Source organism: Micropterus dolomieu, linkage group LG21 (genome assembly GCF_021292245.1).
Source record: "Micropterus dolomieu isolate WLL.071019.BEF.003 ecotype Adirondacks linkage group LG21, ASM2129224v1, whole genome shotgun sequence".
Taxonomy (NCBI): Eukaryota; Metazoa; Chordata; class Actinopteri; order Centrarchiformes; family Centrarchidae; genus Micropterus; species Micropterus dolomieu.
This window is the reverse complement of record NC_060170.1, coordinates 5,436,605-5,452,056: the sequence shown is the minus strand read 5'-3', so window position 1 is coordinate 5,452,056 and position 15,452 is coordinate 5,436,605. Positions and strand designations below refer to the sequence as shown.

At 44.8% G+C, this 15,452-nt stretch overlaps 1 protein-coding gene across 2 annotated transcripts in view; it reads left to right on the top strand.

The window, feature by feature from the left end:
* cux2b (cut-like homeobox 2b) overlaps window positions 1-15,452 on the top strand; it is an 84,972-nt gene that overhangs the window by 48,208 nt on the left and 21,312 nt on the right. For both annotated transcript variants that reach the window (XM_046034686.1, XM_046034685.1), the window contains one exon: window positions 10,060-10,138. In XM_046034686.1, the coding sequence (XP_045890642.1) occupies window positions 10,060-10,138 (79 nt within the window). The remainder of the gene's footprint in view (window positions 1-10,059; window positions 10,139-15,452) is intronic.

Genomic DNA, 15,452 nt, shown 5'->3' with positions numbered 1-15,452 from the left:
CCGTGCGTCAGGTTTCTTTATTTATAACCCGTACGGAATTGTCCTACACTCTGAGCATATGGAGGGTTATGTAACGCTGAGCATCCAATAGATAACCACTAAAGTCAGGTCCTATATATAAAGCTTGCTGAAGAGTTGTTTCTGAGGCTGCTTAAGATTGATTTAGCGCTCCTGAATGTCTTCTTCACAGTGATGTAACAAAAAGAAGAAGTTATTGTGAAGCATAACAAATATGTCTACAGCTTTCCTGTCAATTCCCTTAAAGGGCCAGTTCATGCACATGACAAAACGACATACTTCTCAATTACCTCTAGTGGTATCCATGCCAATAGTTTTGGTTGTGTAACATTGAGAACCACTGCACAACCACTGAATTTTTATATATTATTATACTTGTTCAATACTGTACCACAAAGAAAATTTCATTCACCTTACATTTTATTGGGAAGGAAGCAGAAATCTCAAAACCTGGACAAAATAAAACCAAAACTGCATCCCTGCAGACCAAGAAATATATCAACACCTTTTAATTTTTTATTTAACACCTTTTTGGTGAACTGACCTTTTAAGAAATATCAACCAATACATTTTTAAATGCTTGCTAATCTTACCAAGAGTTGCTAGGATATGCGTTTGAAAACAACATCAGCTCTTGCTGCCTCATGTGATTAGCCCTCATTCACTGAAATTGAAATGCCACCTCGCGCCTGTCACATTGTGTATGAGTGATCGGGCAGGAAAGCTGGTCATTACAATCATGACATCAAATGCCTGGCAGCAGAGGTCAATCAGTGTACATTAACCAAACAGAGCTCATTTGTTTTACAGCTTTTAGAGGCGTGCTGGCACCAGCGAACATGGGCTTTAGGCTGGCATCCAGCGGGCATGAAGGGCCTCCCAGCAGAGCGGGAGCAAGATGGGTCTTGGCCAGTCCTCTAACAGAGGAATATGAAGGAGGCAGAGAGTGGGGTGTTAATGTTTCCTCCGCCCCCAATGTTCAACCACTCAGCTGATTTATGCAGCTCAAATGAACTCCTTTATACTGGGCGTTCATAAATACCTAAAGGGTTTTAAAATGATTGTCAGGTCAGTGGAAATTTTTTTGGGGGAAAATCCTTACTCCCCTGTCCGGTCTCTTCTTCTCCTCTCTTTTTGGCCGCTCCACTTTTTAATCTTTAGGTGTTGACATGCTATATCATCACACTGATGCATTAGTGTGTGAGTTGGTGTACAGGCAAAAGCATACACACACATTCTAAAGATCACTCTTAACCTTCACCTGGTCCTAATTATAGCAGATGAAGGCACATTTCAGTGGCACTCTGGTGATCTGTCATCGACAGGCCCTCTGCAGTCTGGCTGGGAGTGATATCTCTCTGTAAAATATGTATGACATCAAAAAGCCTTAAAGGTTATTACAAATTAATAATGAGTAGTGGGCAGAGAGCAGTAAAAAATAGCCTTCCCTTGGTGTCGTGTTTAAATGTTTAATTTAACATTCTCCAGTATAAATGTGGACTGCCTCCCAGCAATATGTGCAGGGCCCCTGAGGCCCCCGAGGCCTCACCAGACTGTCAGTAGTACATACAAAACCAGACCACCAGGCTCACATGTATTAAGATCGACATTCAGATTGGACTGATTCATGCAGACGTGAATGATCACCCGTCTGGAGCCGTCGACTGTTATCTTGAAAAGGCGCCGCGCTTCTATGTGTGCGTCTCTAACAGCATACGGAATTATAAAAACACTAAAGGAAGCCGTTTTACTCGCATCAAGCGGAAATTCTCTGTAGACTCCGAGACATAGAAAAGCTCTTTCTGAGTGTTTCTCTGAAGCAAGTCGAATCATTGGCCCTGAACCCCCCCTCACAGTAATGTCTGAAGACACTGTACAAAATTGCCTTATTTATGCCTGTAATGTAAGCTGTCTGTTCTGGTGTCGCTCATTCTCTGTGGAGCCGACGACGGTGGCAGGCGAGTCTGGAGTGAATTTGCCGGGCGACTACCTGGGAAACATCAACAGTCATTAATTATGTAAAACTCTTCTCACAGTGGGAGCAGGGAGAGCAGCATACAACTGCAGCGCCCGCTCCTATTAGACTCAATGTACTCTACAATGAGCCCCCACTGCCTGGGGGCGTGGAGGGATTATCAGCCTACCGCCACGACCCCCCATAGAAAGACACACACTCTGTAGAGTACACACGCACTTGCACACACTTAATGTGACATTCTATTAAGTTCTGCACCAATGTATGCTTGTGTTTAGCTGAGGAGGAGAATAACAGGAATCTCTGCGCTGTCTCTCCTCCCTAGTCACCCCATCATTCACTTCTCTCCTGCGCAGGTCCTGTTAGGTCTTTTTTATCTCTCCCCAGCAATTGTCTGCTTTCCAGCTTTCTCACTACAATGACTGAAATTGGCAAATCTAACAGGACAAATGATATGCCATGTTTGTCAGAAACGCCGGGCATCAGGGCTCTTTCATTCCGCGCTGGTCTCCGCTACTTGGAACCAAATTACCCACAGAGCTGTTCTATGTAGGGCCTACCTGAGTTCTTCCTCCGAGCGCTGCAATTGACAACAGGCAAATTTATCAAGCAAATAATGGACCTAATTTCTGCACCATGTGTTTCCAATCCATCTTCTGTTTGCAACAGACGCAGGATTGTTTGGCAGACTTCAAGTCGTCTCCGCAGTCGTTCCGTTCCTCCGTCAGCTGCGCTCTCCTAGCCGTGGTTCACGGCTCGTTCATCAGTGCTGCTCTTTTTAGGGAATGCGGCTTTGGCATGATGTTCCTCCATGCTGAAACAAAGGCAGCGCTGACACCTGTAATTAATTAGGCTATTATGCATTCCGCAATGATAATTGCCTCACTGGAAAGTCACCAGCCTTCTAAGAGGGAGCGAGAGGAGAGGTGGATGGAGAACACTATCCATCATAGTGGAGCGCTCTCTCCCTCTCTCTCTGCCTCTCTCTCCCGGCGTGTCATGCTGTCTCACCTTGACTAGTGTAGGCAGGGCTAGAGAAACACTGTCAACATGTGTCTGAGGGCGAGATATGCAGCTGTGCCTCCCCCTTGCCAGGGCTGCTCCACCAGCGGCCTGCCAGGGTCCATCCACTCCAGGGCTTTGGCTCACATTGGCACAGTTACCCATGACACCCCATCTGTTGTAGCTTTGTTCACTAGGGCAGTACAGCGCCGGGATAATGGGGGCACTTTATTTTTATAATTAGCCCTTACCTACACTTCTCCTCTCTTCTCTCCTCTTAACAGTTCTCGCAGCTCGGAAATCTAGTCCAGGTGCACTCATTACTACTTTTCACAACCCTCCCTTTCAGCACATCAACCGGTGCCTTCATCTTAGCCTCAGCACGCCCCCGCTCCCTCCCATCCTGCCATGATAGATACGTTTTTCAGCAGACACACTCTCCTGAAGGTTTAGGTCATTCGCTGCATCAAACATTTGAAAGCGCGAGCTCAAAGAAAATGACAACTCTTGTCTTTTGAACTACAAAGACGTTCAGAAAAGATTTGTTTTCTTCCCTCCGTTTGTCTCCCGCCGTCTCTTGACTTTGACTTTGCAGTGACTTTGAGATGTTGGCGCAGAGGATGGTGCTTTGAGTTTTGTCGAGAGGGCGGGTAACACAGCACTCCTGCTGCCTGTTGATGGCGAGGGGGACCTAGAAGGAAACCTGCTGCGTGGTGGAGACAGCACACCCTTTGATCCGGGTTTAATGTCGTACCATGTTCTGTCTGTCATGCTGCTCTGTGTACCATGTCCGTCGGGATTACGTCAGCTTCACCTTGATCTATAGAGATCTGTTCTCCTCTCAGCCTGGGTCATTATCAGCACTCTCCACTGAGGCATTGACCCAAGGTCTCGCTCATTTTGTCTTGTCTCATATTCAAGTGAAATAACTTGCATCATAAAGCATGATGTACTTTTTTAGCCATTCTAGCGTTACGGCTCTGGGGATAGCAGTGCCAGTCCGCCGGTCAGTCTGTACACCACTTTAGTCCAGACTGAAATATCTCTGCAACCAATTGATGGGTTGCCATGAAGTCCTGTACAGACATTGATGGTCAGAGGAGGACTCTTGATGACTTTCATCTAGTGCCATTATTAGGTCAAAATTACAGTTTGTCCAATGTTTTGGTTTTTGACCAAAAACCTGCAAAACTAATTCCTATCAGCCTTGTCTTGAGTGCTAATATGCTAATGCTGTGCTAAACTAAGATGGTGAACATGGTCAGCAGCATGTTAGCATTGTCATTGTGAGCATATTATCATGCTGACATTAGCATTTAGCTCAAAGCGCCACTGTGCTTAAATACAGCATCACAATGTAGCTAGCGTGGCAGTAGAATTATCTTGTTTATTGACTGCTAATGCAGTAATAGCTGTACAAACATAATATGAAAGTCCTTCCTACCTTCTGTGTGGCTTAATAGGCTCTTAAAACCTACACTGAACATATTCTGCTGTACACTCTACAAGGCCCCCCTCTACTTCCATTCAAATGCAGGTGAGCTTCTCCCATAAGGCTTCCATGAGTCGAGTTGTATTCTCACTGTGAATTTGTCACTGCATCGTTGCAACATGTATTCACATCAGAGCGGATAAGTGGTACAAAAGAATACTGGTCAGCTTTGGCCATTTATTTGGCTGAGACGGCAGCTCTACAGGGGCAGAGTGGCGGTGGCATCAGTCTGTAGTGAGCGCGATGCGTTGACTGACAGGCACCGCTGATTGGAATTGACGTGGCGACGAGATGTGTGTCAGTGCTCTGACTGCTCATCTCGCCGGGCATCCAGAGAAGGCCACAGCCACGGCCATGCTGCTACCACCGCTTTGAGATGGGTGTCACCATGATTAAATCTGCCCTCAAACACAGTCTGTGTGTAGTGTGCATCTAGGTATGTGTGGGTTTGCATGCTCCAAGTGTGTGTGTGTGTGTGCACAGGCGCACGCGTGGGTGTGCCTGTGTGGATGTACACGGGTCTCTCACCGCCCAGACAGTATTGCAATAGTGTGTGTGTTTACCCTTCTCCTGCACCCACTCATCAGTCACTCCCCACCAACTCATCTCTCTCCTCCTGCCTCTCCTCTGAACCCACAAAACAAACGGCAGCAGTGACAGCTGCAAAAGTGCTGGGTGGCACCGCTAAAATATGATCTTTTCCCTGCTTCTGAAGGGAAAATTGTGGTTTTGCATTTACTTTTTTGAGCATACAGATCACATACAAATGGAACTGTAAGCACATAACTGTAGGTTTGCAGGTTTGTTCTTGGATTGTTTGTACAATGTTGAAACACCCAAATTTTGTTGTCCTCCAACGAGTGAGGCAGACATTCCTGTGGCCTGTCAGCCGTCAAGATGCATCTCTTAATTTTCTTCAAAATCACATTCAAAGTCAGATAACATTTTGATTTATTTTTATCTTTATTTAAGGGACAATACTGAGCGATATATGGAATCATTTTGCTGATTAACAAACATTTCAGCTAGTCCAGTGGATTCCAGAGAATTGAAACATTGATTTGTACAGAAAGTAAAGGGACATTCTGAAAGTTTAATAATTAGGGGTGGTGGTGCAGTGGATAAAACTCTTTGGTGTGAGAGTCCCACTCTGACACATCCACCAATGTGTCCCCGAACGAGACACTTAACCTATAGTTGCTCCAGAGGCACGCGACCTCTGACACATATCGCAGTTGTTAGTCGCTTTGCATAAAAGCGTAAACTAAATGAATTAATGTAATGTAATTCACCTTTGCATTAGCAAACCTATTAAAGAAATAGAATTTATTGCAATATTATAAACCCATATTTTTATGAATCTGCATTAAAGCTGAAACAATTAGTTGAATAATCAATTAATCGATTGATGGAAAATAAATGTCACAATAATAATTAATAATCAGTTAATTGTTTAAGTCATGTATCAAGCTATATGCTAATGCAATGCTAAACATTTGCTTGTTCTAGCTTCTGAACAGTGAGTTCAGTGTTTTATGTAAATGTAAATTAAATATTTATAGGGAAACAGAGACTGGCCTTTTTTCTTTCTTATTTATTTATTTATTTTTTACTATTTTCTGACGTTTTACACACTCATTGATTAACTTAATTGAAAAAATATAGATAGATAGATAGATATAGATAGAATTATTGACAATGAAAATAATTGTTAGTTGCAACTCTACCTGTAGACTTCTTCCGTACTTGAAGACCCCTGTGAGTTGATATGATACTTTATTCTTGCAGTTTTACAAAATAATTGTATTAGGAAGAGAAAAAAAATCGGTTAAAATATTATTAGTTGCTAGTAAAAAAAGCTTTTGCGAGGAACTGGGGAAAAGTGGATTCTAACTGCACAGGACAGATGGTTAGTAATTCTTTATACTTGACAAATATTTCTGCAAGAAGATAAGCTGTAAGAAAAATAGGCAGAACTGGACATTATACAAGGCTCAAAATGGCGACGTTGGAAGTGGAAGGACAATTGAGGTCAGCTGTTGGAAATGTTTTTAAAGCAAATGAATAAAAAAATAAACCCTCCCAGCTTTAGATTTCAGTGCAACTTAACATAACATAGAGTGCTGACCATATTTATTATTATTTATTTTCTCCACACTTATATTAACAATAAGGATGGAACAAATCCAGTGGTTTCTTCTGGAAGGTGTTGTGACAAGTGGTGTTGCGGTGGTGGTGGGCTTCCCACTGTTTCGTTCTAATAAGCATGGAGCGGGACCGGGGTTGTTGTGACATCCTGTCAGCCTGTGGGCTGGACTGGTGCTCAGTGAGCAGCACAGTAGGATGGACTCCCTATGATTGTGCACTGACCTTTGCATCATGGGGAAGATGACAGGTAATTTGGAGGCCTCAGGGACTGTGGAACCACACCATTTGCTGTCCCCAAACAACCAGCAGCACCGACCATATTCACCTTGAGATGGGAGCAGTGTATCCATGAACACTGCATGTACACACACACACAGACACGCACACAAAACAACAACAGAGAATTAAGCCACATGTTGTGTACACCCAGGCACAGATGCATATGCAGACATGCTCCAAGCATTCACACACTTATTTACATACACACACACAGTGCAAGATCTGCCTTGACACACGGCCAACACCCCCATCATCGTCACACACTCTAATCACCTGCATCATCACAACCCATCCTCAAACAACCAAATCACAGGGGGTGGCAAACTGGTAAGGCAGAGGGGGAAACGATGATTTAGAGTGATAATTGCATAATCACCAGTTGTGATAATTGTAATTGATGACTGCATAATTGCTAATTGCACTCTTTATGCGAACCTCTCTTTTCTGTTGTCTCTCCGTCTCTCTCTGTATGTCGCTCAGTAGCCCTTCACTCTTCCTCTACTTCATTCTAGATTTGTTCTCTCCCCCTTCATTTATTTCTCTTTCCTCAACACATGTTAGCTTGTTCTCTCTCTCTCTTACTCACTCACACTCACACACACACACACACATACACACACACACACACACACACACACGCACACACACACTCACTAGCGGGTACTGTAAGTATTCTCAAAGGCTTATCAGTAAGTATTTCCCAGCAGCCTTGTCCCAGAGGCTGTGTTCTGCCCACTGTTGCTGCGTGAAGAGTTATGGAGGAGCGCTAACAGGTTTCCTTTGTCTCTCTCTTGCTACTCTGCCCCAGGCTTTACTCCTGCTTGTAAAATCAACCTGTGGCCAAGCCCATTCCCTCGGTAGCCATATCCTTTATCACAAAACGGGTGAAAACAAAGAATGCGCTGTGAGCCGAAGCCAGGGCCAGAGCCATATCTCGCATCCAAAAAGAGGAGAAGAGATTTGCCAGTTGTAGTCCTTCCTCAAGCCTTATCTGCTCATTTCTGTTAGTATGAGACTTCTGGCTCTGACATCCAATGTGTTTGGCTGGAGGTGGATTAGCATGGAGATGAAGATGACTCTCTGATCAGCCCATATTATGCGCGACACCTCAAAGTGCGTTGATGATAGCAAGGGTGGGCTGTGGGGGGGTATATACGCATAGCGGGCGCTAACGTGAGAAGGCATCAGGCAGGCGTGTGATTGATGTCTCTGCTAGCGTCTGTAGGCAGGTTAATGGTGTGATTGTGGAGGTAATCTCCGTGTTCTCTCGTTAAAGGATGATGGAGGGCCAGCAGACCCCGCGTGTACCTGGAAGAAGGAGCCCTAGCTGTTGCCTTCACAGGATCTCAGGCTTTTTATGTATGCAGATGGAAGCCTCAATTGATATATATGCTTCAGAGGAAGACAAGGCCAGCCAGATGACTGTCAGTGAAAAGTTTGATAGTAGTAACCATGTAGTTGATTGTAGTGGCCATGTAGTTAAGGTGTGAGCTCAGTTTGAAAATAGTTTGTCTGGATGTCACACAGTGCTGTAGGAGCGTTGCTCATCGTCACGTTGAAGAGCCGAGGTTTGTTATTGGCTAGTGATGACACTGATGAAAATGCTCCTGTCTATAGTAAAAATGAAGCAAACATAAAAACAAGCTGTCAGTGGGTGTAAAGCAAACCTTAGCTGAACCAACACTAGTTGTTGATGTACTCATAATCCACATATAAAGATGGAAACTGAGCCATCCAGCTTCACACATTTATACTGCTTGTGAAGGAACATGCCAACATTAATGTCATCTCCTGGAAGGAAAGGAGAGGAAAGGTGGCGGAGTGGGGGGAGGCAGATGGAGGCTGGTCGGTGGGTGGGGGTGGGGTGGGGTTAAATTGGGGTATAGCTGAGTGAAACAACAGCACAGTGTAGCTGGGAGCTGGCTGAGAGCTGCAGACTATTGCATCTGTATTGATTGGGCTCCAGCCTTTTCCATTTTCCATGAACTCCTCTGAGCTGCTTCAAGTGGGAGTGATGGGGGGGGATTTGCTTGATCTTTATGATATTTCTTTAAACATGATGCTGTCGTTATGCCTCCCCAGGGATGACGCCAGCCATTTCCAGTAAATCAAAGGCTCTCCGTCCCTCGCTGTTCTCCACACACCTTATTTATAACCCCACTAAACAGTCCCAACACACCACCACCGCCGCCGCGGCAACCACCACCATTCTCATAAGTGTTTTCAGCCTTTGCGAAATTAATGTTTTGTGTAGTCATAGCGATGAGGAGAGGCCTGGCGCAGCTATACCGCGCAGTTGACACTCCATTGTGGAGTCCATTGAGCCAATCCGACAGAGGCTGTGATCAACAGTGACAGAAATGACATAAACAATAGATGTCAATAATTTGAATTCAGTCTGCTCTTGGAGTGGGGGGTCATTGGGATGAGCCTGATCTGATTTACTGTTGCAGAGCAGAGGACGTCGAAAGGCGGCTACAGCGCGTCCTCTGACTTACAAACAGGCCCGAGGTCTTAGCGGGAGCTGGGAGCAGGGTAACCCACATACCCACTAGTGCAGGTGCCCTCTCCATGGGGCCAGGTGGTGGCTAATTCGCTTTCTTTGTCCCTCCTAATGAATTGTTAATTGGTTTGCATCACCCGCCGAGCCGTGGATAGCAGGTGCCGAGTGCTGCTGGTGATGGAGGCCGCTGTCACTGGCGAGCCTTCGCACGCACGCCGGCACCTACATTTAACAGGCCAAATGCCACCTCGCAACATGCAGCAGAATGGTAGTTACACAGGGAGGACATCGCCATAGTTTACGCCTTATTTCTCTAGTTGTTGGAGCTTATGTAGAAACACTGCTTTATAAATGGTGAATGTGAGCACAAGCTATGAACTGCACAGTTTTTCTCTGTTATACATACTGAAGATACTGTACAAGACATGCAGGAATGTTTGTCTCATTTATTGGAATTGCTGTGAGGTTGACCTTTGCTCTCATTACTATTGATTCATTGTTAGCTACTTAAGATTTTAAGCGTTTTCTGCTAAAAGCATCATTTTAATGCGTGAAATTTAAATGCGCTGTGCATTGTGAGTTAGACATATGCCAGGATTATATCAGTCGATGTTTTCCTTAATGGCGTCTTCTCCCCTGCAGGTGGTTGCTCTGAACAAGCGCAGTAAGGAGGCCGAGTCTGCCTTCCTGGGAATCTACAAACAGCTTATCGAGGCCCCAGGTGAGTCTCCCACTAAGACCAGAGGTGTGCATCTTCACAAACAACAACAACCGCAGCAGTATAAACACCGCACTCACACATATTACTTCTACAATTATCTCTTCCCCCTTCAAAGATCACTCCTCAGGGATAAATTACCCATCAAACCTCTACCACTACCACTATGGACCGGCCCTATAAGTGTACACACACAAACATATCATGTATATATGAAGCAGCACAAACAAACCAAAAAATAATTTTCTGGCCATAGATAGATATGGCACAACAGCACATGGATATAAGATACACAAAACCCTGTACCCTGTGGCTCTTATCTATTTTTCAAAGTCTGTGCTCTCAGAGTGGTTTCCAAAACTCTGCGTGAGGCCACTTCAAAACCCAGCACTGGTCCTTGAGTGTAGCCTGGTGGAGGAGTGAACACATCCTTGAGGAGCTCTGCTGTTGATTGTGGAGGGCCAATTAAAATCCCAACTGAAGTCTGGCTTAGTGTGGAACGCAGGCCTGATGAGGCCAATGGGGGAAAAGGGAGAGAGGGGCAAAGACAGTAAGTTAGAGAAGAGGAAAGACATACTATGTGTTTATTCAGTTGTTATTTCAATGCCAGGGCACATGTACTGTATTGCTCTTTGTTGCAGGAGACGCCAGCAAAACGCAGCCCAATCTCAGTCTAGATCAGAGAAACACTTGTGGCAGGAGTAGAGAATGCTGTTTACAGATTCAATGAATACAAGATAAAAGTCTGCGTCAGAGAAATAGCGACGGCAGCAACTGACTTTTAAAGGTCTCCATTTTTCCTTGAAGTCCCCTGCTTGATATTGCGCCACCACCACCACACACACACACGCACACACGCGCGCACACACACACACACACACACACACACACACACACACACACACACACACACACACACACACACACACACACACACACACATACACGCATACTCACACACACTTTGAATGGAGTTATTTCCTTGATAAGAAATACCATTCTTTGAAGATGTATTCAGTTTGATTTTCTGACCTATACCTTTTATATCAAGGCCTTAATTCAAGCCCAGGAGCGTCTTGTGGGATGTATTTTGTCACAAACCTCTCTCAAGTAGAAAATAGAGTCAACTAAGAGTTGTTATGTTCAAGAACAAAGAAATTAAAAGAAAGGCCACTGTCACCCAACATCAACTCTTACGTGTAAGAAAAAAACTACAGTAACTTTTGCTATCAAGGGACCTAATATTTTACTCTTTATATAGACAATGTATTTATTCACACGCAGTCTGTGTGGTCATTATATTGAGTACACAGTAGTATGTGTCAGGTTATATCAGGTGACGTAACAAAGCCAGCCTCCTACCTCCATTTGACCTTAGCTTTAAACGTGAAGCCAGTTGTTTTCTTTCTCAGCAAAGGTCAGAGAGTACTGAGAAGCAGTCATACATTACCTTTTGTTACTCAGCCTAGCTGCGTAAAAGGTACCTTCCAACAACTTCAAACTTTCCACATTCACTTCTGTATTTAGCGTGTTTAGAAATACAAAATGAGACGTTGTGGTTAAACAGGCTGCCAGCTTCCTCTTCTTCTTCTTTTGAAGTATTTACTGAGCAAGCGTAGCCCTGATGATGCTCCAGATTCTGGAGCCCAGAACGTCCGTCACAGTTAAGTGCTACAAACTTTCCAACTCTGAACAAAACCAGATAATTCCTGAATACAGGATTAAAGTTTGCTAACACAAAGTTGCCAGCTAAGGCTAGCAAGCTACACCATCTCATACCAGACAATTATGTCAAGGATGGTGTACCAATCGGGCAAATCGTGCAACTGCCCCAGGATCCCTTAACCTGGGAGGCCCTAAGGGACCTAATCTAATGGGCATGTCTTATAGAGAGGCCCTGTGTCAAAATGTGCCTAAATTATTTTTATTATTTGGTGCTCACATTGCATATTAATAAGTAGGAGTAGGAGTTTGTCTCTGGGTCCCATAACACATTCCCAAGCTGCTATATATAGTCTTCTGTGTGCTCTGGACTTAATGGGGAAGCATAAAAGCAACAGGTTACATTCAGGCTGTAGTGGCCCAAGAGCAAATCTTTGCCCCAGGGCCTTCTAACAGGTTAATCTGGCCATGCAGTTTCTCTTCTAACCGTACACACAACAGCCCACCCCTACCCCCAAAATGTCAAAGACATTTCTGTGGCCCGAGAAATGGCTCGATGCAGCATCTGGGACACCTTGCTCTGTCTCAACAAAGCATGTGCGTTTATTTTTTTTTCCTTCTCTCGCCTAGTTTTCACACTCCTGTGACACATTCTGTGATTTTGACCCAAAGCAGCACAGAGCACTTTTCTGGATACAACTGTAAACATGGCAAGCAAAAGCGGAATGATGATTGAAGGAAGGAATGTGAGAGAAGATGAACTGGCCCCTACCTTCCCAATCAGCAATGTACATCATGCAAGTTATGAAGGACGGCGAGCTATGATTGGTCAGGGTCCAACTTGTAATCTTTCGTGTCTTTCAGCCAAGTAACAGCAATTTATGACTCATTGACTGCCTGATCTGACACAGCAACCATCTGATCGCGACATTAGGTGCCTTCATTGCCAGATATCCGCCCACTTCTCTGGCTGCAGGCACACAGAAGCCAGACCATTGAGAGTATTTCTGTCGGGCCCTGCCATCTGTGAGGCGGGCCTACAGTATCCTGTGCCTGTTTGTCACTGTAAGTCTTGCTGCTGGTGTCCAAGGTCACAATCTACCCCCCTTCCTCCTGCCCACCCCTCGCTAGAATGGATGACTCCAGGTACACCGGAGGACAGTCATTTGGCTGTGGCCCCACTTCATTTCTCTCTGCCCCTCAAACACAACAGTGAGCTTCCCCACCATTCCCCCAACAAATGCTACAGCTCATGTATTTTTAATCTTTTGACAGATGCAATTATTCTTTACACGCCGTGCTCGTTAATCTTAATGCAGTTATTACTATTCATTGCAGGACGTTTTCCCCTCCTATTATTTCATTTGAAAGTGCCTCGCTCTCAGTGTGTGTGTGCGTGCTCACTTGTGTGCCGACACACTGAGGCCTTCAGTCCAATCAGAACAGGCCGACGGCAGACTTAATGAATGCAAGAGGCGAACAAGGAACGGAGGGGGAGGGGCACACGCAGCAGCAGCTCAATATGTGACCTGTTGTATCAGGCTATCATTAACATCTGGTCACATATCAGTTATCCACTTTGCCGGGCCCACTATTGAATACAAATAACAGATCCGTTACATTGGTGAGATTGCAGCGTGATAATGTTCTCCTTTGTTAATGCAAGGTAATGCTCCTGTTCAATGGCAACTCGAATGCAACAGTAAACTCCGAACAGAAATAACTTCTTGATGGAAGTGATTGAAGTGATTTTTTCCTCTCTCCTCTTGCCTTTTATGGGGCCCCTAAGCCGAGATGTCAATCCACTGGAGTGTTTCATTAGCGTTCTATATTTTGATTTGCCTGTGACATCTCCCCATGCTGTGCACTGTAACTCCTACCCAGTCTGGGGCTTGAAAGAGGCCTGTTAACAGTGTTTCCCTAACAATGTTTATATCACCTCCGCACGGTTTTGATCAGTGCAGATAAACACGTCCTGATCACTGAACGCTGAAAAACAGTGGCAGCTTCTGCCGAATTAATCGGTTTCCCGAGATGCACCAAACTTCCTCTCTCTTTTTCTTCCCCTCCTCCTCGCCGTCTCATTCTGCTCTTCTCTCCTGGAGTGTGTGTATGTGTGTGTGTGCGCGCGAGTGGCGTTTGAACGTCGGCGTTTGTTGCCACCTCTGTGAGATCAGCGAGGCCCTGTCGCCAGGGGCGTAGCCCTGAGACTGACGCTCCAGGTGTTTGCTCTTCCTTGCCTCCTCTCAGTACACACTCATCCCTCAGGATCCACCCCGCTCCCTCTCTCCTTTAGAACACAGCTCCTTTTATCTGAGCGGGGAGCTCACTGAGAGTTTCTGAAGATTCTGATCTGAATACACCCCTCTAAGTGTGTGTGTGCGCCAGGCCTACGGCATGTCTGAGGTGTGTGTGCATCTGTATGTACGTTTGTGTGCGTTAGTGGAAATGTTATGGCAACAGTGCTTGCTAGTGGTGACCACAGGTACTGCGGAGCACAGCACAAGCAGCTTTTTTGGCACTTGTCACATGTCTTCTTGTGCTGTGAGATGGTTGTAAGTGCCTTACATATTCACATTAGATGTTTCCCTCGGCAATGAGATTATCAGAACAGAACGTACTGACCTTAGTAATTCAGAGTCATTCAAATGCATGAAGAATAGTTGTCCTTCTTCAACCCTTCATATACATAAGCAAGCACCAGTGAGAGAGGCCTGCAAGGCACAGCACGCTGGCTTTATTGTAATTTTGCAGCAGAGTAGGATGAGAGGGAAGAAGGAGTGGCGCGCGCGTGTGTTTGTGGCGGTCTGTCGGAAAATAACGACGTATAAAAGCTGATGGAAAATGAAAGCTCTCTGGGCGGGACGAGATTATGCACAAGTGATTAATAAGAGCAGTAATAAACAAAGGCCCAGGAGATGTTTGAGGTGCTTAATAATGCATTATGTTCATAAAAGAGCTGGGCCTCTCCAACTGATCCCTGTGGAGTAGGAGACCCCAGAGGGACCAGGAGAGAGTGTGCTCTTAAAAGAAAGCAACTGTGTGTGTGTGTGTGTGTAGGAATGTGTGTGTGTGTCTGAGAGAAGATAAGATGTAACCATGGGATTCAAAAATGTAAAGACAATAGACTGGTGTATTTGATGAGGTTAATTCATTGTGATTTGTCTTACATGTCCCATAAATAAGACTGTAAGGTAGGTTGTTTTATTTTTTGTATAATTTCAAGTGAAGTTTGGTTTGGATGTCATTGGCACTTTTTCACTGCAGCGTCTCATGTTAATTTTAAATGCTATCTAGCTCTGGCTCCTCTCTTTGTTCCAAGCTTTAAAATGTGTTGGTATTGATGTCATTCCTTCTTCGTCCTTCAGTCTGTCAAACAAAGACATGGAACAGCAATGAAAAAGAACAGGTTAAGAAGTTTCTCTCTCAGCTTTGTTTTGTTCACACACAAAAGCCGCCGCCGCCTCCCACAATTGTTTTTCTTCTTCATTCCACCTATCTTTTTATTTTAGTATTTTCTCACTCCTGCCACATCAAGGTAAAGTGAGACTTCGGTTTTGCTATCTGAATATCAAATGCTCGTTGGTTTAAAATGCACCACAAACACAAAAAAAGTCGTGTTTATGAATTTATTGCAAGCGGTTAGTGTTTGTTC